The 27,069-nt window shown below is 38.9% G+C and overlaps 1 protein-coding gene across 2 annotated transcripts in view; it reads left to right on the top strand.

Annotated features, from left to right (window-relative positions):
• Window positions 1–27,069, top strand: part of PEX14 (peroxisomal biogenesis factor 14) — a 202,377-nt gene that overhangs the window by 66,399 nt on the left and 108,909 nt on the right. For both annotated transcript variants that reach the window (XM_077151345.1, XM_077151344.1), the window contains exon 3: window positions 6,411–6,495. In XM_077151345.1, coding sequence (XP_077007460.1) covers window positions 6,411–6,495 — 85 coding nt within the window. The remainder of the gene's footprint in view (window positions 1–6,410; window positions 6,496–27,069) is intronic.

The raw sequence follows: 27,069 nt of genomic DNA, 5'->3' as shown, positions 1-27,069 counted from the left end.
ACTTGATTTTGCAACCCTCAGAGAAGGGGAAAGAGTAAAAAAAAAAAAAAACTGTCACTGTCATCTGTTCATTTTTAACGAGCAATTTTTAAAAATTGAAAATAAAAGAGGAAAATGAATAGGTGTTGAACCAGCCTGTGATATGTAAATGCCAACTAGTAATTACCTAAAACCTCAATTTTCATTCTGTTTCATCTTGCTAAACATTTCACTTTCACTGAGTGAAAACACTTAATTTGGACTCTGTAAGTTAGCGCAGCGGCCGCCTCTGGCCTGCACCTCCTCCAGCTCCAGCTAGGGGGCACTTTGGCTCTGTGCTTCGGCTGTCTCCAAACCTTGTCCACCTCAAGGTTATTCCCCTCTTGCCATTCCAGTAGTTTTGCTCCGAACGTTCAGTGAAGCCCCTCCCCACCTCCACCCCCACTTGTCTGGTTTTGGGGAGCTTTGTTCTTCCTTGTCCTTACAGAGTAACGCATTGAATTTTGGCTGACTGAGCCTTCCTCTGCATATTAACTTCCCCCTCTTACCTGGCTGTTACACCCCTGGCTTCTTTGAGTTGGATTTTTCACTCAGAGAACAGTTTGCTGCCTGTCTTCCTTTCCTCTTGAGATTTCAAACACAGTTGTTTCTGTTTTCTGCTTATTACTGCTTCTTTTTCTTCTTTCCATTTTGGAGTCTAAGTCTAAGGCAACTCGGTGATTAAAGCTCTCACACATTTGCCCTCTTGCCACGCTTAGAATTGTGATGCTGATGTTTCATTTTCTTTTACTCTGGTTTAGAATCTTTCACCTTTCTGCAGCACCGTCGAGTGTGGCTTATGGTTTCCTCTGCTTCCTTCCCTCCTCTGCCTGTTCCCTAGCTGGAAACAGGGCATGTGGAATTGAGAAAGAGAGCCAAGCACCCAGGATTGTAAACGTAGCTTACAGAAGATTCTGGATGCAGAAAGCCAGAATTATGTTGTCCTAGGACCCTGCATCTGAGTGTGCTCTGCCTGGAATCTTAAGGAACACGGCCTCTTTAGTGAGATATATAGCTTCATAATTAGCCCGTTGCATTTTTTCATGAGTGCTAGCATCAGCGTTCTACGATGTGTTTCTCTGATTAACAGCTGCTTTGCAACTATTTCCTTGTGCCACCGATGACCATATTTGTCAAGGAACTCCAGACAGAGTACTGATTTCTTACTAAAATGCAGCATTTCTGTTTGAAGAGGGCCTCTCATTCTTGGTAATGCTTGGCTTTTAAAGTCAGTGCTTGTTAAAATTCAAGTTGACTTTTGTCTAACGCTTGTTAACAGAATTCTGGATATCTCCTTTAGAGTTCGAGAAGAGGAACCTTTTACAGACAATTTAATCCGTGCAGTGCATGTGTAGCAGTGTGGCGTCAGAATGGGATCTCAGACCCGAATATCGGTCATTTTCTTTTGCCCTCTAGTTGTGACTCAAGCATAAAGTGGTTTGTGCGCTCTAGTTGTGAGTTTTCTGGGTTGAAAAGGACTTGGCTTTGGCTGTTAGTGTCGTTAATTTTTGAATGTTTTTAATATTTAAAAATGGCTAATGAATGCCCTCATTTTCTGTCTGTAGTACACAGGAGTGCTGGAATTGGTGGTGTTCCAAATAAGTGTCACCGGAGACAATGCATCAGGTTTACATGTCAGGTGCAAAGTGCGAAGGCTCCCTCACACCCCTGGTTTGCTGTTAGGCAGGCTCTGTTCTCCTGTCCCCCTTGTGCATTCTGAGGATTACAATGTGCAGGTCTTTTGTAGGAGAGCTTTAAACACATAGGAATCATCTCTTCTGCGAGGACTGTCAGGAACCTCGATTCTTCTCACCAGGGATTACTTATCCTACACAATGTATTTAACAGCACATAGTTCATATTAGATAACCCCTGAGGATACTATATGCCACTGATTTATATGGTTACAAATCCTGGTCTCTCAAACACAGATCTCCCTCAATTGGCCAGTCGTCTTAAATCCAAAGTTGGTTTTCAATCTGAAGCTCACCCCCACCACCCCCTTTTTCTGAGTTGCTGGCAGTCACTCCTGCGAAACTGTTGTTTCAAGACTGCTAAAACAAGAATTTACTCCTCTTCTTTGCTACTCAGTTTTACCTTCTAGCTTTAAATGATAGAGAGTGAAAATATTTAATATCCCTAAAATTATGGAATTTAATAGTGATGGGGTTTTATTTTGTTTTCTTTAGAGAAGGTAATAGAAGGTAGGGTCATTGGGGGAGTGGCCAACTTTACTCCTGTTAGTCTTTTTTATTTTTATTTTTTTTACAAATTCAACTAGCTACTGGTAATTTGAGGTACACTTATTAAGAACTTTATTAGTATAAGAATGAGGGAAAAGGAAGCCAATTTCATATTTATCATTGACTCAAGTACATGTGGCTTGAACAATGGAGTCAGGTGCTTTAGTGAGAATTTTCCCTGACTTGCTGCACTCCCACAATGTGTGCAATAAAGTTCCTATCTCCATTTTACATCTTTGACATTGCGGTGGAAGATTTGGCCTGAATTTAAGTAATTTAGTTGGGCACAAATATAACCCATGAATAGTCACATTCGTCTCCTAATTAGGAAATCAAATGATAGTACAGGACAGGTTGCAAGCACCCTATCATTTAATTCAACAAAAGCATGTTGTGTGTTGGACACTCTGCAAAGGACAGAGTCACTCAGATTGCTTCATGAAGTTAATGAAAAGTACCCAACAATAGGTGAATTTAAAGCACAAATGGAGTGCACTGTCAGTTATGTAGTATGTTAGAATCTTTGCATTATGGGTAAAGAATTTGGGAATTCGAATCATAGGGCTTATAAAATTCTAGATTTGACAGCACCCCCCCCCCCCATTGTAGTACCAGTTCCTTGTGGGGAGGGAGGAGAAGAGTAGAGAGTAGCTGAAGAAGTAATTAGTGAAAGTAGGAGAAAGGTTTTCATATGTTCACCCTTATGTGTAGCTGCTTATTTGGGTATCTTTCTTATTCAGCACATTATGTTGAGGCTATTAGTTTGGGTGCTTTATATTTTTGCATCTGATGTAGTGATATCGATGCTGTTAAACATGTGATTTGCCTGTCACCTGCATTTTCAGACAAAGATCAAGAGGAACATAAACAAGCCCCAAATATACTTTATGTAGGTGTTTGGCAGTATTATTTTATATGACTTGAAATTAGTGAATGGAAACTTCAAAAGAAATTGTTCATATTTTTGCAAGTTTGAAGTGTGCCGGGACTTTGTCAAATTCCCGTTAAAATAAATACGTCAATTTCATCTCCCTTCTAAATTCATTTATCTTGCTTTTTTAAAAGGTGTTTTCTACTTTACCTGATGTTTAAATTGGATTCGCTCGTTTATGCTGTTCTTTGCTATATCCCCCACGTTTTTCTTAAATGAATTACTAATGACAGGGCACTCCATCATTCGCTCTCTACAGCCACTTTAAGGAAAGCATGGTGATCTAAACCTTTTAACCTATTAAAGATGATTTTTCCCAATTGAATCAGACCCACCACAGGTGTAATAACTAATCATTTAAACTACACCTGCTATTATGTATTTTTAAGCCATTATGCGTGTTGGATAGATGATAATTCATGTTTATTGCATTGTCCGATGGATCCGTTTTGCCTACACTAGGCTGATTAATGTATTTAAAGAAATAAGAGATGCAATTTTTAAAAAAAAAAATTGATGGAATGCGCCAAGCACTGCATTGAGTGCACCATTAAACCCATCAGAACTTTGCTCCCTGACCAGAAATGCATATACCAAGGACGATATTAAAAAAGCAAGGTGAAACCTGTGCATTTTAGTGGTGGGAATCTGTTGTCTTTTTCTGCCATGGAAAATTTTGGAAGGATGAAGGAAAGGTTTATGTTTCTATGAGTAAATGATAGGAGCCATGGTATTAGCGTTTCCTGCCTTGAGACCTGTGTATCCGCATTTCCTCTGACACCTGGTATAGTCATCACAGCGTGCAGAGACTGCCGCCTGATACAAATACCATAATTTTCTTGTGTATTGAAGGTGTAGTAGTTTTTCTCCAGATGAAGAATAATAATCCCCTAGCCACCTGAACTGTGCAGATTGGCATTGACCCTGGTGGCCTGTGATTCCGTAATTGTCTGTTCTCTTTCCAAAACGTGGGACTTTCTTCCTTTTGTTTTTCTCCTTCTTTCTTTGTCACCATTTCCCTTTCTTTTTTCTCCCCTTTCCTTTTTTTTCTGTCCCCTTCAGTTACTTGACCTTTGCTTTCTCCTCTAGTCCTATTATTGTCTTCTCCTTTTCCCTTTCCTTCGTGCTACCTGTTCTTTTCTTTCTTTCCTTCCTCCTTCCTCTCACCCATTTCTTAATTAAAATGCATCAGTTTTGTGGTTGTGTGTTAGAGTTTTCTTGATTTTTGGTGCAGTCTGATTGTGCAACCTCTGATTGAGGGGTAAGGGAGTGAGTATGCAGTTTATGCAGTTTGTGGGTTCTAGAGTCTTAAGCATTGATTTTTGTCTGTCTAGAAGAGGGTGTTTTCATTGTAGTTCGTGGTTGTGGTTAGCACTGTAGCACATTTGCAGTGTTGGGCAGATTCAGATTGGTAGGAAGTTGAACTTGGTTCTCAGGTAGTAGTAGTAGTATGTCTTCTTGCCCCATTCTGGTAAGTCCAGAGGACCTGAGTTCATCCTTTAGAGAAAATGTCTTGGCTAAACCTCTCCAAGACGGATTTTGCAGACATATATAAGGGATTTGTCCTGGCTCCCCACCACGACTCCCCATTTTCTGTGGTTTCTCCTTAATATCTTTTGTTACTAGAGGAGTCTATCTGATCTCAAGGTTAAATTTACATAAAATATGGTGAAAGAGATGAGTTATAGCTTGTATTCCATTTATAGTCACTGTGTTTTCTGTTTGAATCATGTACAACTGCTACCTTTAATTTGAAGAACCTTAAAAAACTTCCTAATATTTGGCCCATTAGAAATTATTTTCTCTCAACAATTTATAAGTAAACTGTAGCACCTGTTCACTTTACCTGTAATGTAAGACTATTCTTCTTTTGGTTTGGAGGAGGTGAATATGAAGGAGTCATTTAAAATGGCCTCTTTCCTCTCTGGAACACGGTTAGCATTTCCCACCTGTTGGACTAAAGTCTGAGATGGAGAGCAGAACATGACTGTAAATGCATGCTGTGTGTGTGCTGAGTGATGTGAGGGTTAAACCCGCCAGTTTTTTTTTCATCCCCTACGTGGCTTATTTGTAGATAGGAAGTTTTCATTCAATAATATTCATTACCAGAAGTAGCTGGATAATCTGTCAGTCTGTCTGCTTTTACCCGTGAAAGCCCAAACCTTGTCCTTTTTCAGCTCTTCAGGATTCAGCTCCGTTGTCTAAGAGGGACCAGTGTGGATGGCCATATGTGCTGTCTCTTGCCTAACCCCTTCTGTTGGTTTATACACAGCCCTTTGCCGTGCTCTGTGGTGGCAGCACAGCCTCTTTCCTTCAGATGCAGGCAGGGTAGTTGAGGAGGCAGCCTGAGCACTGGAGAAGAATATCTATGGTACATACTATAAGCATTGGAGAGTTTAATAAAATAGGGAGATTAGAAATGGCTTGCTTATTTAGGGAAGGCTTTGGGGAGTTAGAACAGGCTATAAAAGGGCTGTGTTGGTGTTGTCTAAGTGAGAAGGCCATTAATGTTATGTAAGGTAGAGGGGTAAAATGGAGCCTTCAGAAAAAGGGCATAACATGGGCACAAGTATAGTAACAAGGAAGAATATGTCCAGGAGAAGCCTATTTACCCACGGGTAGTGAAGAATCAGCTAGAACAGGAAAAGATTATCGTGAGTCTTAAAAACTAGGCTGAGGGGATTAGATTGGATAGACTCAGATATAGGAAGCCAATGAAGATGAGGAAATGATTTAGTCTTCAATTTAGGTAGTTTTTTGTTTTTAAATTTTTATTCTGCCAACACACTATGTAACACAAAACTTTTCATTTTAACTGCTTTTAAGTGTGTAGTTATTTGGCATTAATTACATTCACAGCAGCTGGGTTAGAATTTCATTTGCAGAAGGTATTTGGAGTAATTTATAGGCAAATGTCTCTGGTGTTTGTGACCATCACCACCGTCCATTACCAAAATATTTTCATCACCCTAAATTGAAACTGTGTGCTCATTAAGCACTAACTCCCTGATTCCTCCTTCCCTCTGGACCCTGGTAACCTCTCATCTACTTTCCATCTCTAGGTAGCTTTTAAATTTAAGAAATAACTGGTTATTAAATTTGATCAAATGGTATATGCATTATTTCTGTGGACCTGGGATAAATGTGTAGCATTTTTAATCTTGAAATTCAGACTTCTGAAGTTTACTTTTCTTCTTTTGTTTTATCTCTTCCACCAGATTGCCACAGCAGTGAAGTTCCTACAGAATTCTCGGGTCCGTCAGAGTCCACTTGCAACCAGGAGAGCATTCCTTAGGCAGAAAGGTACAGATTCCCCACGGCCATGCAGAGTGGCCTGCAGAAAAGGATCAGGAATGGGAAGGGTGGAAACGTTAGTGTGGAAACATCAAGACATCAAGGATCTCTCACAGCATCCGCTAGAGTGGGGGAGCGGGGCTGAGGAGACCCCTTCAGAGGGAATGCGGGTTTCTTTCATTACAATGGAGCAGAGAAATGATATGATTCTGATAATTGAGCACCAGATATGACAAGGCCTAAACTTAGCTGAGAACGTCATGGCAGAGGTGGTGTTCAATAGCAAAGCGATCTGTTGACTGGGGAGGACTTCTGGTTCTGGTCTGTTCTGTTAATGACACTGGCTGCTGAATGAAGGTCAGTTGCTTCAGTAAAGAATGAGGAAGAAAGAAATGAAGGACCTGGGAAACTAGGTGACTAACAAGGTCAGATTAAGGTCAAGCTAAGGGTCAGTCCAATTTACAGTTTGAAGTGGTAAATTACTAGTTTTAAGTATTACTGTAAGCAAGATAAAATGGATCTTGACAAATTCAATATTGTCCAAAGCATAGAGAATCTTTTCCATTTCTGTTGACATTTAGTATTTCTTTTTTTGTAAAATAAGAAAACAAACATAAAGAAACATTTCTTTTCATTCTTTGAACATTTAAATTTTCTAGAAATCCAAGCATTTGTTTAAAGACCCTTATATATTATTAGAGAAAAAAAGTGAACTTCCTTCCCACAAAATAAAACTTTTTCCTTTATGAGCTAAAATGTTAGCCTCAAAATTCTGAACTTTGAGCTTGAAATCAATTTTGGCTGGGATAGAGGAAGAAATGGTTTTGTGGTGTTTCCTCTGTCTGCTGCATGACATCCCAGTGCAGTGATGCTATAGGAAGGAGCATTTGGGTCCCTTCACCCCATCACATCCCAGGGCTGCATCTTGTGAGGGTTTAAAAGAGAGAGAAAAGTCCAAACATTTCATTCACAGGCAGCTGCTTAATGCATGTCTGTAGCCCTGAGGCGGGGTTCCTCTAACAGAGCTGGACAGGGGCACGGTGTGCTTGCCGGCTGCACTGTGTGTGCCTCCCATCATTAGGAGATTATTAAAATTTGGAGTGTGTTGGCCGGCCTCTCCACTCCGTAAGCATCATGCCATAAAAGAGTTTTTCCTTGAAATATGTGTATCTGTGGGGAGTAATTAATCATAAAAGCTTAGGGATTTCAGTTCTCTCATCAAAGCATTGAAGCTGGGGAAAGCTGAGCCTAAAAGCTGTGCTGATTACCCGGAGTAACCTGAGACAAAATCTATGGTTGCCGAGAGATCCTTAGTCCCAGTATATTGAGCAATATTATAACTGCCTGATCTTCTCTTTCACTGACAGTGACCAGTTATTCCTCATTTTCTCTCAAAAGCAGCTGGGTTAGAATTTCATTTGCAGAAGGTATTTAGAGCAATTTAGAGACAAATGTCTCTGGTGTTTGCTCGGCACTTCCCCACCACAGGCTTTGCCGAACAGTTTTAGTATCAGGAGCTCCATCTAATCTGTTTAATTTTAATAAATCCCTGACTGGGAGAGGGAGAGAAACTCTGGGCCAAATAATACTTCTTTTGAATTGCTTGGCTAATAATTACTGTAAAGAAGAAACTGTTTTGTGGAATTATTATTTGTTGCCCCCCTTTAAAAAGAAATCATTGATTAATTGATCGATTCAGCAAATAGTGAGTGTCCACCCTGTGCTGGGCTCTGTTCTAGGTGCTGAGGATTTAGCAGAGAACAAAACAGACAAAATCCCTGCCTTTGCCGAGCTTAAATTCTAGTGGGGGAAGGCAGATAATTAACAAATGAAAAAATTAAACACATAATATGTTGACTAGCAAGTGCCACGGAGAAGAATAAAGCAAGAAATGTGGGGATGAGGACCGCTGGGGTAAGTTTGGGAATGGGTTGCAGTTTAAGTAGGGCAAATAGCAAATCCCTCTCTGAGAGAGTAACAGCTGTGCAAAGACCTGAAAGAGATGAGTCTTTGTCGGTGGAGTGAGCTTGTTTCCTTTTTGACCCTTGTTTAGACCCCTGTCTAAAATTTTAGAATTTTAGACAGCAGGAACCTTGCCAGGCTCTCTTACCCTTCTTCCTCTAAAGAGAACCATAGGGGTTTACCCTTGTGCTTAAACCCAGAATCACTGAAGTTAATCACCCATCTCCATTATCCTCTAAAATGCTGCTTCAGTCAGTAATTATCCATTTCCGAGTTGAATCCCCATAGGGTGAAAGTTCTGGCAGGACCTTTTCTGGGCAGAGTATTCCAAGGTTTGATAGGTGCCTGGGGATGAAAAGTCCCTTTGTGTATTTAAACTTCACTTTTTAAATTTCCGGCTGTTCCTTGGGTCAGGCTTACATGATCAGCTGAGGTTGGCACCATCTAATGGGGATGAAAGAGGAGGCGCTTTTGCAAAGAAGCATGTGTCTGCCCTGCCTCTAACAGCAGAGGTGGAAGGAGAGAGAGAGTTGGCTGACTGGTGGTTGGGGGGTAGGTGTCTTGAGGGGAAGGAGACCAAGTTTCTAACATCCTCACTCCCCCACAGGACTCATTGCTGTAGTGGCTTTGGAGCACTGCTTTGGAAGAGCTCTCAGCTACTATAGGCTTGGCTTTTCCTAGCAAATGTCACTTCAGGGAATTGTAGTGGAGCACTGACTTGAATTATAATCTTGACTTTCTTTTTTTTAATAAACATCTCTTTCCTGAAAAGGCAAATCCAATTTTGTTTTTTTAAAATATTATTTAATATTTAATATAGAAATCAAGGTCCCTGTAGTACATGTCAGTTCAGTGGAAAATGAAGGTTACTTTGGGCACATCAGCTGAGTTTGTTTTATTGTGAAACTACAGCCTGCAGCAGGCTGTGTCCTGCCTTGGTTACTGATAGGCTAAATGTTGGTGCTGATTTCAGGGGGTTGAGGGTGCTGGGGAGGGCTAGTGGGGAATGAGTGGGATGATAAGGATGGAAGAGTATTGCTTTGCAAAGGTCTTTTGTGGGTGGTTTTTGTTGTTATTGTTGTTTTTTTTAGATCTCTTTTGGATGCTTTGAAGTCTGAATATGGCGTCATTAATGAGAAACATGAATATTAGAATCATTTATCATTTTCTCTGAAGTTTGTACTGCCATTTTGTATAATTTACAGCATTTCTTTTATCGAGAGTTTTTTGGATGAAAGAGAAAAACGGCTGTTCACCTCCAGAGTATGAGAATAAATGTTTTTGTTTTCCTTCCAACCACTTGATCCTGCAGATGACACATTGGCTGCAGAGTCAGCCACACATGAAGATATTTGGACTGTGTGTGGGGTTTAAGCCCTCATAGAACTGGTCTATATATAGAAGCAGCTCTTGCCAAGAAGGCATCATATCTGGGACTCTAAACAAGCTGCAGTACAGCAGATAGATTAACTTAAAAGCAGCAAGAGTCAGTCCACAAAGTTAGAGGTTTGGAAATTGTTGTCAATAGGCTTCTATGTTGATTTGACACACTATCCAACCACAAAATGTAGGCAACAGTCTGCTTCCAAGCATGTTTGACAGGCTGAGTGTAAGGTGGGTAAAAGTGATGCCTTGTTTGGAGGGAGTAGGGACGAGGGGTGAGGTGAAGGGTGGGGATAGAGTTGTCTTATAACTTACTGTAACTCTAACTCTGTCTGGTGCACAGAAAACTTCTAGAAAAAAGATAAGCATCCTATGCTTTTTTGTATAATGCTGCTTAGTGGGGCCTGGTAGTGTTGGCTGATACTTTGGCTTATTCCTCAGGGTATAAGTAAAGGGCTTTATTCTCCCTCCTGTAATAAATAGTCCAGGGCAAAGAAAGCGAAACAAATAAAATACTCTACCACACTTTCTCCTTCTAAAATGTGAAACTAGACCTTATCTTTCTTCTGTTCCTGGAAGCTGAACCCCCCAGTAGTAAAGCTGCCTCTCTGCTGGGAAGGAGCATGAGGAAGAAACTTGAGGGCTCTAACCTTGGTGGTGGGGTAGAGGTGAGGGGCTTCTCTCACTGGAGCATTTTAAGGGGGAGTAAATTCCTGCACAGATTTCAATTTCACTCTCTTTTATTACTTTTCTTTTTTTATCATTTAAGTCCATTTCACGAGGTAGTTTGCATGTCCTTGAATGGAATCTCGTTACCATGAAAGCTTTTTTAGCATTGATTTCATAACAGTCTTAATTTAATAGCTCCGTCATTACTGAGAAGCCCTGGGAGTGAGGCCCTGGCTTTCCAGGTCACTGACCTTTTAATTACAAACCTTGTTCTGATGGCCAGGTTATCGACTGGACAGCTCCTAGCTTGTGCCCCCAGGATGCAAACGAAAATAACTGTGGTTCCTCCCCCATCTCCAGAAAAAAAAAATTGTAACCTCTTGTGTTTCTAAAATTAATTTTCTCTTTTAGCTTTACTTTATAATTAATTCTTGAATGAGTCTTAGTGAGGCCAGAAGTCCTTCTACAAAGCTTTTTTTTTTCCTTTCTGGAGATTGGGACCAGCGGATAGCTTATATGGGGGTGGGGAGGTAGGGATCTTGCCAGCTACTTTCCTGGCTTGGTTGTGGTCCATTTCCTCATCCCCACAAACTCCTGCTGGGAGGAACAGTCTTGGCTCTGGGAAGGGCTGTCGGGCCCTTCTGATTCTTTGTTAATGAGATGTGAATTGTGGCATTAAGTTTTAGATTCATTCCTATGTTGACTGAGGTAATTAAACCCATCATGGATCTTTTTAAAAGATGCCCCTGTGCTGAGAAAAGGCAGGGGTTGAGTGATTTTTCTTACCTCTCTGTTAGCCTTAGATGGTTGGAGGAAACAAGTGCCAGCAGTTCTACCTTGATGAGTCTGAACCAATCAGATTGTTCTAGGTTTTCTCTTACTGACTATGAAGAGGGACAGAAAAGGGAGAGGGCATTTGGTAGGGTAGCCAAGTGTCCTGATTTGGTTTTAACATGGGAAGTCCCATATCCTGGAAACCCTTGCATACTGGGTAAAAAGGGCATTTGGCCACGTTAGCAGTAAAAGCCTTTCTCAGGAGTGAGATGACCAACAGAAACAAAATGAGTATGTTTTAGGAATCTGGAAGAAGAAGACAAAGGGAGAAAAGTTCACTAACAGCTAGTTCTCAAGAGTCCAGTGTGCAGCAGCATGGTTTCCTTCTGCACATGATTCCTGCTCTCACGTCCAGCCTTGGCCTGGTGTGGTCTAGTGCAGAAAGCCTCTGGGGGTAGGTGACTGTGCCCTGCAGGTGAGTGAGGAGCTGCCGGTGCAGAGCAGACCGGGCTTTGTGTGGCAGCAGTGCATTTGTTCCTGAGGATGATTGAGCATCTCCATCCATCTGTTGTGAACGGACCATCTTCCTTCCCTGCCAGTCTTGCATCTGCACATCCATTACCTGCTGTTCTGGACCAGCCTATTCATCACACTGACTGGTGCCCCCCCCCCCCCGCCCCGTCCAATCAATTTTCCTGCTCCCCTTGTTATCCAAACTTGTCTTAAACTCCAAGATTTTTCTCAGTATTGAGAATGAGACCAACAGTAGCTAGACCAGCTGAACGCCATGGAAGTAGCAGCGCCATGGCTTCCATACTCAGAAGTGGGAACAGTTTTCCCTAAGAAGGTTGAGTGTCTGGTAAGGAGCCAAACAGGTTCCTCACTTTACCCTAAGATGGGGGTGGTGGTGAAAGAAATGGCACAGGGCAGCTCAGGAGCAAAAAGAACAAGGCTCTTTTAGATTTACCCAGTTACTTTGATATTTTCCCTGAAAATGGAGAATGTTGCCTCTTTTCTTAAATTTGTGTGCCTGCAACAATGCTGCAAAGAAACGCAAAGTAACCTTGTTATGTACTTTAGTATTATTACAGCAGTTTTTTTTCCAGCATTTTGAAAGGGTAAGACATGTACACGATTAAAAAATTCTAACAGTAGAGAAAGATAAACGGTGAAAAATAAGTTTTTCTCTCAGATTGCACTTGTTGCCCCCAACCTTTCTATTTTCTAGAAAGTGCTGTTATTGATAGTTTCCTATGTATCATTCCAGAAATATTATATGCATATAAAAGCGTGTTAATTTTTATTCCTCCATACACACAAACACAAGCACTTTTAAACACAGGTAGTAACATAATTTACACTTTACACTTGACATTATATCTCGGCAGTCATTCCATACCATTCTTTTTAGGGGCTGCATAGTCTTCCATTATATATATATATGGTTTGTGTGTTTTTTGTTTTTTTAAATGTCTATCCAAATTGGTGGACCTTTAGTTTTTTCCTTTCTGTTGTTGTTTCAAACAGTGATGCAGTGAACATGCTTGCGTATACATCATTAAACATGAGTTAGCTTAATAACTTGGTAAAGTAAGAGCTTTTCTGAATATAATAAATAGGCTAGGGGATATTTGTCTTCCTAAAATATTTCATGGAGTTGCGTCCCAAAAAGAGACAAGAGTTTTCTAATATAAACAGGACTATAATTAGAAAGGAATTATAACAGGAAAAAAAAAACGATAGTGTAACAAATTGTTATCAGTGCTTACTACTGAATTGTATTGTGGTCATTGGTTACCTGAAAAATGCTTTATCTCTAAAAGAATTCTACTTTTTTCCTTCATTTTTCAGAGGGATGTGGTTTCTACTTTTTTCTTCATTTTTCAAAGGGATGTGGTTTCGTAAATTTAACTTTTAATTCAAAATAAAAGGAAAATTCAGTTTCTAAGAAACCTTCAGAAAATTGAAGGTTAGAATTTGACATTCTATATTTAAATAAAATATATGGTCTGGTTTTATTTTGTTATTGGATATTTTATGGATCCTAGAACATTGGATAGTTGGTCTATCTTTATTTAAAACATTTTTGTGTGTGTGTGTGTGAGCATGGCCCGCCTGGTCTACCTTTATTTAATACCTGTTATGTGTAAAGTATTACATTAGGGCTCTCCATAAGAGAACAATAAAGTGCCTGTCCTATAGTACAAGTATGTGAAGTCCCATTAGAAGGAGGTGGGGCTGGATGCTGAATGCTTGCCCCTTGATATCCAGAAAGCTGGAGACTAGAGGTAGAGGCTGAATACTTCCATAAGAAACACTAGAAAGTGCATTGCTTGCCAATCTGCAATGTTTGGAGCAATCGAAAACTGCAAGTACACTTCCCAAATCTCCTGTGAATACATCTAATTAGTGAAATTCCCATCTAGAACTCTAGCTGCAAGGGAGCCGGGAAATATAGTTTCTAGCATTATAGCACACTAATGAGAACTTGGAATGGATGCTGAGTGCTATCAGAAGTCTCTATAGAAGGAAAAAGATTCAGAAAAATAACATACGTGTCCTTCCCCACCCCGAACAGGGTACAAGCACATTCATATAGGGTTTCTTTCTTACTAAAGACTTAACTTGGAATTTCCATATCATTTAGATACACAGCCACTGATATAATCATCTAAATTATTGAGGGAAGCAATCATTTTGCTCCAAAACATACTACTACTACTACTACAAAAAAGTCTCAGTCAGAGAAGAGTTCATATTTTCATAGTGCTTAAGTAAGGTGGTAATGGCTTTTTTTAGCTCTTAAGTATTTCATTCAACATAGAACAAATTGTGTGTATGCACAAGGGAAGGATACTTTTTTCAGTCAACTATTTTTGATGTAGATACTTGAGAAGAACTAGGCCTATAGTTATTTAGCAAAAGCTGTGGTGATTTATCTCTAGTTTATCTAAGAGGTTAATATTTATATATTCTCTATCACCCCTGGCCTTTCTGAGATGACTTTAAGAATGTCTGTCTTTGCCTTCTGGCCTCATTTAGGTTGAGCTCAGCCCCTTGCTGTTAGTAAAGTCTCTTCCCCTCTGGGAAGCAGACGGTGGGGGTGGGTCTCCAGCCTCCACGGCTTGGGGGACTCACGGTTCTCGGTGGGAGAGCGCAACTGGTCCAGCTTGTCCAGACTGGTGTACACTGTGTCTGGTCACTGATGTGGCCCCAGTAGTTGTTCTCTGGCCTCATTTAGGGATGAGCATTCCCTTAATGAGATCAGGTTGCTGAGGGTAGACAAGGAAGTTTTCACCAAAGGGACTATGTGAAATGTGGGTTTATTGGAACTGTTGGGAATTGTTGAGAGCATGAATTTTGAAACTTAATATAAGGTATAATATAAGGCTAACTGTTTTGAAAAATATTTTATGTTGATTGGTCTGTAATTAGACTTAAAACTGGCTTTGGCTAGTATTCGGTCATTTACCAATCCATTGTTATAGTCAACAATTTTGAGCCTGTGCCTTTCAAAAAAAATCTGCTGCTTTTGTGTGTGTATTAAAATATTTGTATTTATGAACTGTAACATAGCGTGCTTTTAGCTTAAATTTGTTTTTTACCTTAGGCTTGTAGGCTGGTCAGTTAACAGCTTTATTTTCTTTCCATTTGAGGCATGTAAAGGTCCTCAGTAAACAGAGTGATAAGGCATGCAAGTTTATATTTAAGTCATGCTGAGAATAGAATATCTATTAATTTTTTCCTTCCAGCAACTTCAAGCTGACCTGTGTTTGGTTTCCAGAACATTTCTATAGGAGCTGGTTTTCTCACAGCTCACCCCTTGTGTCAGATATAGGACTTGGGAATGCTTTGTTCTCTTACAGTATTATTGCTCTTTTTCAGTTTAAAGCCCTTTAAAGTAATCTTTCTATAATTAGATTGTTATGTGGATTGCCTTTAGTTATATGATAGTTTTTAAATTTTGTGTTGATTTTTGGTTTGTTAAATGATTACAAAGGCTTTCATTCATAAAGTTATAGTTTACCTTATCATGGTATTTCAGGAAAAAAAATCATGACCCTTTGTGATAAATTAAATATCACAACCAGGTAAATGTCATCTTTTCAATGAAACCTAAAGTGCATAGGAATGAGACTCTCTTCCACTCCATTTTTGGCTTTAAGCTGGATTTGTCCTCTTAACTGACAAGAAAAATATTTTACCACTGACAGTGGTAAACCTATAAAGCTAAGGAAGAACAAAGCCATAGTCTCTTCTACAAACAGAATTGTCAATTAAATTATTCTAATTGCAGATTTGGGGTCTTGGTCTAAGGAGCATAGGTTGAGTTTGAAGACGAAGCAGTTAGAAAAATCAGTTTAACTTATAAACGGAGATAATTTGAACAGAATTTAATTGAAAGAGAATGAATATAGAGCTCCACGATGTCCTTTTTTGAGTCCATTTCTGATATTTACTTATGTGTATTTTTTCAGTCATAGTTCTCCTTTAAGACATCATGTAAAGAGGAGATTAAATACCAAAATAGAAATAACAGAAAATAGCATTGTTCTTTGGAAGATCTTAGTACCTAATTTTGAAGAATTTTTACTGTTCATTTATTCATTCATTCAACAAGTTTTACTGAGTGTGTTCTTTTTATAAGACATTGTGCTGGCCCTCGAACTGAGATATAATGGTGTGGAGACTGAGGCTGTAATGGGTGGAGACAGACTTCGTCAGAAATGTTAAAAAACAAACAAAATATTAACAGATTGTGAAACATACTATAAAAAGAAATAAGCAAGGTTCTATGACAGGGGATAATGGGGTGGGAGGTGGTAGCAGGAGGTTGGGGTTGGTTTGCGTTGGAAGAATCAGGAAAGGCCCCACTGAGAGGCAGCGCATCAGTTGAAATGGGAAGGATGAGAAACAGTTATATAAAGAACTAGAGCATCTGGGCAGAAGGAACAGCAAGTTCAGAGACCCTGAGGCAGAAGAGGAGCTTGATTTAAAAGGAACCCATAGTGACACTATAGTCATGAGTGAAAAGGAAAGTGCCACCTTTCCAGCTTTCATCTGGAGACACCACTGAAAAGGAAGGTTCTGTTGTGGTTTTATATTCCTTAATCTAGAATTTTTCATATCATTCGTGACCAAGATCTATTCACCAAGCTTTCGTTGTCTGCTGTCTTCCAAGCACCATGCTAAATGCACTGAAGATACAATTGGTCTGTGCCTTCAAAGAAGCCTGGGTAATGGGACAAAATGACACCACTACTGATACATTTATTAGCTTTTATAAACAAGCCTGAGATGATAGGATGCAGACTGTATACTAACTATGGGCATGTATGTTTTGCTTTACAGTTTAAAAGCATCCTCACATACATTTATTCATTTAATCTTTGTCGTAACCCAAGTTATCCCTTCAAAAAATGTACACATGGGCACGGAGACGTACTGAAGCCCACTGAGCTTGAGGGGCAGGTCTCTATCCTCACCTAGTTGTTGTGTTTCAATGTATAGTCTGTGCAGGACTAGGACTCTCTCTTTGAAGAATGACATTATTAGAAAAGAAATCTAGACTGCCCATGGAGGATATTTCATTCAAACCTTTTCATACACAATTCTCTAACTATTATCAGGAATAGAAAATGCTTTTAATTTTAGTTTTATTTATTCTGGAGAGTTCCTGCCTTCCATGCCGGCTCTAACCCTGAGGGTTCTTATGTAAGAGAAGAGGAAGGCTCTGACTGGAAGAGTAGATTCTGTTAAGTGGGTGCTGTTGGCTTTGTTGTTCTGTATGGAAGCTTTTATCAGGACCATAAAGGGTAAATAGCGTGATCTCTGCTCCTGTGGAGAGGTCGAATGGTTACATTACACAGTCTTCTAGAGCATCTTGCAGCAAATACATGGGTTATATTAAAAATTGCAATCATATCATTTTTTATAGTAAATTGCTGACCTTATGCAGTAGAATCAGCTTTATTGAATTTCGCCAAAAATGCGTTTATAATTCTGCCATACACACATGATATTCATGTCCTTGCTGTCCATGTGGAAATGTCCCTTTTTATGATGTTAAACAAATTAAATCGACTTTCTCCTGAGCTGCTGTGTCTCACCTTTAAGATCCATGCTCAGGAGTCGAACCTCCATGAAGCAGAGTACATTTCCATTAGCTTGGCTGTCATTACACAGAGAACTGGAGCCTGGGTGCATTAGTGAGCCGTGGCCCAGCGGCACAGATTTGGCTTTGAGATTATTTAGAGGTGGCTTCAGGGCAGTTAATGTATATCATGCATACTGCCTGAACTCTAACAAGGCCTAACTGTAATTGCTCTGTTTGTTTTGGGAAAATAGTAGGTATTTGTTTAGAAGGATTTCATGGTGAACCAAGAGTATACAGGTACAGTTAGTTCTCAGCTATTCACTTATGAATGACTCATAGCAAAAGTTTAATCTTAAATCAGTTTTCCTTTTATTCTCTGCTCCCCTTCCAACTAATGTGGTATCAGATCAGACATGCAAACTGATTTTATGTTAGCCTAACGAGAAAACACAATCAGGAAATTATACCGCATACTTAAATTAAATGTAAATGTTTAAAAATTATCTTGTTTTTAGAATCATTTACTCTGAATTTGTTCTCTCTTTTTCATATGTCTGTTATATTATCTATTATATCTCAATATATGTTTGTATAATTTGATAGTTCCCAACCAGCTTAGCACATAGAGGCAGTATGATACTGTGAAGAAATCATTCATTCTTTCATTCATTGATCATTTATTAAATGTCTCTTCCATGTCCCAACATTTGTACTAAGCACCAAAAATACAAAAATGGGATTTAATATTTGTAGTCTGGTGGGGTTACACAATATGCAAACAGGTATGAAGTGGGTAGGAAACTATTTGAGGTGCTATAATAGTTGTGTATACATGGAGGAGCAAAGGCGGGTGACCAGCTTCGTGGCGGGTGGAAGACTAGTGGGAAAGGGTTAAAAAAAAAAGCAAAACAAAACCCCTCCTAGAGGAGATTGCCTTTAATGGAATCATCCAAGAGGATTTATTTTAGGGAACCATGGCGAATCTAAGTCCATGCCGAGGGTGATGGGAACATAGTTTCAGAGGCAAGAAATTGTCTGGAGGTTCAGGAAACAGATTGGTAAGTTGGAGAGGTTGGCAAAAATCAGCCCATGGAAGACTCCATATGTGTTACTTAAGACTTTGGATTTTTATGAGGTGGAGAGTGGGGAAGCCTTTGAACAGTTTTATGGAGATAGTATTGTATCCTATTTTGTGTTTCAGAAAGTTCTCTCTCTGAAGTTGAGGTGGCCAGTTAGGAGTTTACTGCAATAATTCAGGTGAGAAATGATAGATAAACTGGGGCAGTTGTGGGGAGGTGGCGAGAAAATAGATTTAAGAGAGTTAGGAATTAGAATCTTCAGGAAGTAGTAGTTGAATAGATCCAAGACATGAAGAAGAGAGAGTCTAGGTTTATTGTCCAGATTTTTGGCTTTAGTATCTGGGTATTTATGCTGGTGCCATTTGCCAAGATAGATAACAAGGGCAGAGAGGAGAGTGAAAGAGAAATCTTTGTATTCAGAAGTCAGAGACTGCGAGGGAAAGAGAAGCCTAAAAGGCAAGCATTGGGGCCCCCTGTAATGTGGCTAGTTATGATGTACCACACTCAGTCTGTGTCACTGACAGATATAAAGACGTGTAGTATAGGTCTCCTGGTTTTCATATTGCTTCTGCAGGGTGACTGTTAGGCTTGCTCTTTTCACACAGATCTTGTTAAGTGGTTTCACTGAAATTTGAGACCCTCTGAAGAAAGAGAAGATGGCATTTGTGAAGCAAGCATTATTTTATCTGGAAATGATTTCTTAGAGAGAAGCCTTGTCATTCTGCCTCTCTTGGTGAAGGCCACCTCTCCTAGCAGTATGAGAGGATCCCACTGAGTTGGACCACGATCGAAGTGGGCTGTTATTCCCATTTTGTACTGAAAACTCATCTCCCAAAAAGCTGTTTATTTACTCTTGTTTGAATTTGTGCTTTAATGTCATTCTCTTGTATGTATCTGTTTCCACTGATTTTCTTGTGACCGTCAAGCAGCTTTGCTGAACTGTCCTCAGTAATTTGCAGGTCCCTCCTGCACCCTGTATCACATGGTGAATACAATGACCTGATCTTGCCTGTGCCTTGGTTTTCAGGTAGCACATGGACTTCTTATTATCTTTACTCTTATGAATTGATGGAATCAGAGGTGTCAAAAATGTGTGGAGCTAAAGCAGAAAGCCTAAAGGTCAGAAGCACCAAAAGAATTGAGGATGAAAAAGATGATTGGTACATTAAATGACTTCTTAGGAGATTCCAGAGCACAGCGCAGAGTCAGTAGACTTTATGATACTAATTTCCAGGTCACCTTGAAGAAAGATGGAGAAGAGCATTTTTCACTTCTTTAAGCTCCTGCTTTTTTGCTGGTCCTGCTTTTGTGTCAGAGATCTCTGGATGACATTGCAGCTGAGTTGAGGTTCTTCCATTAAAAAACTGCAGCCTTCATACTGCCCGTGGAGCTCAGTCCTAATCTGATGCCTGGGTCAGAGGATGTCTTTGTTTGAACAGGTGAATGATAAGTTGCAATTTTGAAAAGCGTGTAGGTTGTATGCTTTTTTTTTTTTTTTTGGTATATCTGAAAGCGAATTTCTTCCCTGTAGACATCTTGTTCAGTCTTCTTTTGTTTAGCCTTTCCATGAAAAATAGCTTCCTTGTTTGATTTGGGGCTGTGCTAAAGCTTATGCTGGACATCTCTGGATCTCACTCCTCCCTTCCATTATTGAAATCATCAGCAGTACTGACTCCCCATCCCTCTACTTAAACTTAACTCTTATTCACTATTTCTGTCTTTGAGACGATCACCACCACTGTGGGTGGCATGGCTCCCTCTCTTTCAAATTTTTTTTTTAATAATAGTTTGGACATTTAGTGCTATGTTAGTTACTCATTTTTAGTAACTCCTGAAGACACTGACCTAAAGAGCCTTTATCTTTCCTCCTTCTCTATATATGTAGTGGGGCAAAGAATGGGGGAAATTATGGAGAAAAACATTTTAAAAATGATTTTCAGTGTAAAATAAGACAGGGAAGAATTAATGTTTAAGGAACCCCCCCCCAAAAAAAACCACCTCTCATTACAGTAATTAAATAGCAGCATTTAACCTATCAGAATGTTCTTTCTGTGTGAGAGACAAGCTGAGGAGCTTTGTGCTTGAAATTATAGCTCTAATCCTTAGGAAAGAGAATAGTTAAATAATTTGTTTTAGAGGTGCGAGAGCAGAGCCAGGGAAGAAGAGAGAGAGGAGAGAGAGAGAGATTGAGAGATTGAGAGAGAGCGAGCGAGAGACAGGCAGAGACAGAGTCCACTGTGACTGTGTTTACCAAGAATACCCTGGAGGTGATATTTATCAGCATCTGTGTGCTGTCAAGAACACTAGCTGCTGTTGCCTGATCATTAGGTTTTCAGAAGAGTCCGGGCCTCACCTGTGGCCGGGCATTGCATCATAATGCTAGAACTTGCTTCATTTTGGCCCTCTGGGACACACAAGAATAGACTTGAGAGACAGGAAGAGTTGTATGGAGAAAGAGAGGCACAGGAATTAGGGGAGGAAAGAAAACGGAATAATTTTGAAGACTGGGCATGGCAGAGGCTCTACAGGACAATGCCTTCCATCTTACTGGGCTGGCACTAGAGTAGATGCCTGCAGAGCTTTGGGCCAAAGGACCAGAAGAGGCATCTGCACAGGCGTCCTCTGCTGGTGCCCCCCTGCCACGGCCTGGCTCCTTCTGTGGCACTGCTGAGTGTTCGGATTTGTGTGGAGTGACAGGGATTAGCAGTATGTCCCAACTGCCCACCTTTGTTTTCTGTACTCCTGGCGGGAGTTTGTGATGTTGTTAATGCTCTGCCCTTCTGGAAGCGCTCCATTTCTCCCTCAATATTCCCAGAGCTTGGCAGCTGCAATCAGAATTCCACAGGAGGAGCTGACACGTGGCCAAGGGGCGCCAGGCTACGTATGTCTATCCCTAGACCCTTCACCAGGGGATGAGCTCTTAGGGCTTTGGGAAGGGGGATGTTATACACGGGTGTTCTTTTTAGGCTCACAGTCTCTGATGGCCTCAGTCTCAGTGAGAGCATAAAGGGGTTCTGTTAAACTAATAAGGATCCCTGGGGACTACGGTTACGTGTGATAATCGTTCCCTTGGAGGGCCAGAGGCTATGGGTGTGTGCTGACCTCATCCTGGGGGAGTGCTGATGAAACTCTCACTCTGCCTTACCGCCTTAGCACTGTGCCTGATGTGGGGGGTTAGGGGAAAAGGTTACCGTGGTGTTTCTTCTACTGCTTCATCATTATTAGGCTTGCTTGTCTTTGGGGCATTTCATCAAAACTTCTTTAGTTTTTCAGAAGAACTTTACAGAGCCTATGAGACTGATGGAAAATTTTTTTATAATAATTTAGTACAGCAGCACACTTCACAAATACCAGCTAATTAATCTTCAGCACCCTGGGGACAATGGAAGATACAATAGTGGGTTTTTTATCCCCATTTCATAGACTGAGAGACCACGGCATCTGGAAAAATCAGTGACTAGGGCCAGAGGAAGTGCAGGTTATGAATTTCTGCCTTTTATTCAGTCTCCGTTGGAACTGTTGGGTGCTATCTTCATGTTATTTAGCAAATCAGCCTGAGTTTTGCTTCCTCACCCACACTCTTTTTTATTTTCTTCAATTGATAGTAGGTGTTGGCTATAAAATTATGTTCACAATACAGATCTCTACCGTTAATTTTAATAGCTGCCTAGTTCTATCAAGAGTGTATACCATAACTTATTTTAACCAGTCTGCTTGGTGATCATCTAGGTTATTTTCAAGTTTCACCATTACAACAAACTCTTCTTTAAAAATACTTCGGAAACAAGTATTTTCCTCCTTGTGTGATTGTCTTTTTATGGTAATAAATGTAGAGTTGGAAATGCTGGGTTAAAGAAAGTGGACTTATTTTCATTTTAATCTACATTGCTAAACTGCCCTCTAAAAAGATTATGCCGGTTATACACTCAACTACCAGTGCATCAGTGCTCTTGAGTAGAAGTTTTAAATTTAAGTCTAATTTGTCTTTTTTTCTTTTGGTTAGGCATAGAAAGCTCTTCTCCTGGGTGCTGGTTTGAATCTATGGTGAACCCCAGAAAAGCCATGTCCTTTAATCCTCATTCAATATTGCTGGGGGGAGCATCTTTATTGTTCCCAAGGAGGTGTGACCCACCCAGTTGCAGGTGGTAACTTTTGATTAGATGATTTCCATGGAGGTGTGTCTCCACCCATTGAAGGAGGAGTGGCTTACTGGAATCCTTTAAAAGAGGAAGCATTTTGGAGAGAGTCCCTTTTGTAGAGCCACGAGAAAGCCAGCAGATGCCGCCATGTTCACCATGTGCCCTTCCAGCCGAGAAAGAAACATTGAACTTCATCAGCCTTCTTGAACCAAGGTATCTTTCCCTGGATGCCTTAAATTGGACATTTCTATAGACTTGTTTTAATTGGGACATTTTCTCAGCCTTAGAACTGTATAATTTTAACTTATTAAATTCCCATTTTTAAAAGCCATTCCGTTTCTGGTATATTGCATTCTGGCAGCTAGTAAACTAGAACACCCTGTGAGAGCATAGAACTATTCATCTACTGTTTTTTCTTTTATGATTTTGTTTTTCTTTTATGAAATTTATTTTATTTGTTACTGAGTAAGAGCGAGTATAACTTAATTTTTTCCTAGTAACCAACTGATTGTTCCAGCAGCATTTATTGAACAATTTATTTTCTCCCCGCTCATTTGAAATGCCACCTTTGTAAAATACTAAATCCTTCATTGAACAAGTGTGTGATCAGGGACTTCCTGTTGTCATTCACTCATATACCTGTCTGCTGTTATGCTGATACTATAATGATTTTATTATTTATATAATAGATTTATTATAGATTTATTTACACATTTTATCTGTTGGTATAAGTTGTACTCTCTTGTTAATGTTCTTCTTTAGAATATTCCTGACTTTTCTACCCCTTGTATGTTTCTAAATCAGTTTGCAATGACATTCCTCTTTTTCTTCCTGATCCCCATCCCCATATCTGCCAATCAAAAACTAAAATGCAATTCCTTTGAAATTTTTATTGTAATTGCATTCACCCTAGAAATTTGTTTGGAAAGAATTGGTGTCTTTACAATATGCAGTCTTTCTACCCCGGAATATGGTTATCATTCAGGTAACATATGTTTGTTATTGACGCATTTTTACATACTTTCTGCACATTTCCTTTAATTTTGAGTATTTTTATTTGTTGTTGTTGTTATGGGATCTTTATTTCCACTGTATTTTCTAACATTTTTACTGATATTTAGGAAAAGTAATGATTTATGTTTTTTAAAATTTTGTTATTCACTTTTTAATAGTCCTAATAGTTTAATTTGTTTCCTTAGATTTTCCCAGTAGCATATTATCTGAAAATAATATTTTTTTTTCTTTCCAGGGTTGTATGACTTAATTAGTGTTTTAGTTAGGCCTTTTAGAACAGTATTAAATAGAAATGCCCAAGGAGAGTCTTATGTGTTATCTTACAATCCTAGAGTATCACTTTTCAAACTTTAACAGGCATCAGAATTACATGGACGACTTGTTAAAAACACAAAATTGGTAGATTCCAATGCTAGATTTTCTGATTCAGTAGGTTTGAGGTAAAGCCTGAGAGTTTTTAATTTCAACAAGTTCCCAGGTGATACTGATGTTGCTGTCCAGGGGACCCCACTTTGAGAACCACTGCTGTCCACGACCTTCACCTTTAAGTATGATGACTGCTGTGGGCCTAGGGACCTTTCAGGTAGAGGCAATTGTCTTTCTGATTCTAATTTACTGAAAGTTAAAACAACAATGACAACAACCCAGGGATGTAGAGAATAAAAAATCAACAAAACTTAAAGTTGGTTCTTTGAAAAGATAAATAAAATTGACAAACCTTTAGCTAGCTTGGGAGAGAAAAAAGAGAAAAGATGAAAATAATTAAAATCAGAAATTAAAGGGTGAACATTACTACTAATCTTACAGAAATAAGGATTATAAGAAAATATTATGGATAATTATGTCATCAAATTACCTAGATTATCATCTAGGTAATCTAGATGAAATGACATATTCTTAGAAACACACAAATTACCTAACCTGAATAAAAAAGAAATAAAAATCTCTACAGTCTATTTCAAGTAAAATAATTAAATCAACAATAAAAAACCTCCTAACAAAGAAAAAGTCCAGAACCAAATGACTTCACTGGTGAATTCTACCGAACACTGAAAGAATTAACAGCATTCGTTCTCGGACTCCTCAAAAAAATTGAAGAGAAAAGACATTTCCTAACTTGATACTAACACCAGATGAAGATATTATAAGAAAAGAAAATTATAGGCCAATATCCTTTATGAATATAGATACAGAAATCCTCAACAAAATACTGGCAAACCAAATCCAACCATATATTAAAAGAATTATGCCTCACGACAAATGGGATTTATCCCAGGAATGCAAGGGTGGTGCAACATAAGAAAATCAATGTACTACACTACTTTACTAAAACAAAGGAAAAACACACATAATCATCTCAATTGACCCAGAAAAGACATTTGACCAAATCTAACACAGTTTCATGATAAAAACCAGGAGTAGAAGGAAATTTCTGGACATGATAAAGGGCATTAATGAAAAACTGACAACTAAGATCATACTCAACTGTGTAAGACTAAAAGCTTTCCCCCTGAGATCAGGAACAAGACAAGGATCCCTGTATTCACCACCACTATTCAACATAGTACTGGAAGTTCTAGCCAGGGCAATTAAGCAAGAAAAAGAAATAATAAGGTATCCAAACTAGAAAGGAAGAAGTAAGACCATCTATTCGTAGGGGATATGATGCCATATATATATTTATGTAGAAAATCACAAAGAACCCACAAGAAAACTAGGTTTTCTTTATTTATTTACTGGATCTAGTAAATAAATTCAGTACAGTTGCAGGGTACAAGATCAGAACACGAAGATCAGTTGTGTTTCTATACACCACCAGTGACCAATCTAAAATGGAAATTGAGAAAACAATTCAATTTACAATAGCATATAAGAGGATAAAATATCTAAGAATATATTTAACCAAGGAGATAAAAGACTTGTAGACTAGAAAGTACAAAATACTATTGAAAGAAATTAAAGAAGATATAACTAAATGGCAAGACACTCATGTTCATGGATTTGAAGATTTAGTATTTTTGAGATTGCAGAATTACTCAGTGTGATCCATAGATTCAATGCAATTCCTAACAGCATGTTTTGTTTTGCATAGATGAAAAAGCCAAAACTCAAATTAATATAGAATTGTGAAAGACCCTTAAAAAAATCTTGAAAAAGAAATAAGTTGGAGGACTTAAAAGTCCTCATTTCAAACCTTACTAAAAAGCTACTATAATGAAAACCCTCTTATTGTCATAAGGATAGACATATGGACTGATGGAATAGATTCAGAATTGAGAGTCCAGAAATAACCCTACACATCTAAGGCCAGTTAAGTTTTAATATGAGTGCCAAGTCCATTCAACAGGAAAAGAATGGCCTCTTCAACAAATGGTTCTGGAAACAAAGTGTGTCCAAATGGAAAAAACCACAAATAATAAAGATGGACTCCTTCCTCAGAACATACACAAAAATTCACTCAAAAATAAATAAGAACCTAAATATAAGAGCTGAAACCATAAAACTCTTAGAAGAAGACATAGGGGAAAATCTTCATGATTTTAGTTTTGGCATTGGATTCTTATAATGACACCCAAGCATGAATGACAAAATTAAAAATAGATAAATTAGACTTCATAAAAATTCAAAACTTTTCTGCTTGAAAGGACGTTATCAAAAAAGTGAAAAGACAACTAACAATGGGTGAATACAGTTGCAAATCGTATGTCTGATAAGGGTTCAATATATAGAATATATAGAGAACTTGTACAGCTCAACAGCAGAAAGACAACCCAATTTAAAAATGGGCAAAAGACTTAAAAAGACATTTCTCCAAAGAAAATAGACAAATTGACCGGTAAGCACATGAAAAGATGCTCAACACCTTTTAATCCCATTAAGGAAATGCAAATTAAAACCACAATGAGATACCCCACTTCACAACCAGTAGGATGGCTATTATTAAAACGATGGAAAATAAGTGTTGGCAAGGATGCAGAGAAGTTGAAATCCTCACATTGCTGGTGGGAATGTAAAATGGAATATCCACTGTGGAAACAGTTTGGTGATTTTTCAAAAAGTTAAAACATAGAATTACCATGACACCCATCAATTTTACATATATATATATATATATTTCACAAGGACTCAAACAGATACTTGTACACCAGTGTTCACAGCAGCATTATTCACAGAAGCTGAAAGATGGAAGCAACTCAAGTGTCTGTCAACAGGTAGATGGATAAGTAAAATGTGATTAGATCCCGTAGAATATTATTCAGCCACAAATGGAAGAAAGTGTTGATACATGCTTCAACATGGATGAACCATGCTAAATGAAGCTGGACACAAAAAGTCAATTGTTATATGATTCAACTTACATGAAATATTTAGGATATAAAGCAAATTCATATAGATTTAAGTAGATTAGAGATAACCAAGGACTGGGGGGAGGGGAGAATGGGGAGTTGATGTTTAATAAGTGCAG

Source organism: Tamandua tetradactyla, chromosome 2 (genome assembly GCF_023851605.1).
Source record: "Tamandua tetradactyla isolate mTamTet1 chromosome 2, mTamTet1.pri, whole genome shotgun sequence".
NCBI classification, from domain to species: domain Eukaryota; kingdom Metazoa; phylum Chordata; class Mammalia; order Pilosa; family Myrmecophagidae; genus Tamandua; species Tamandua tetradactyla.
Note: the sequence above shows the minus strand (reverse complement) of the source record. Positions and strands in the feature narration are given on the sequence as shown.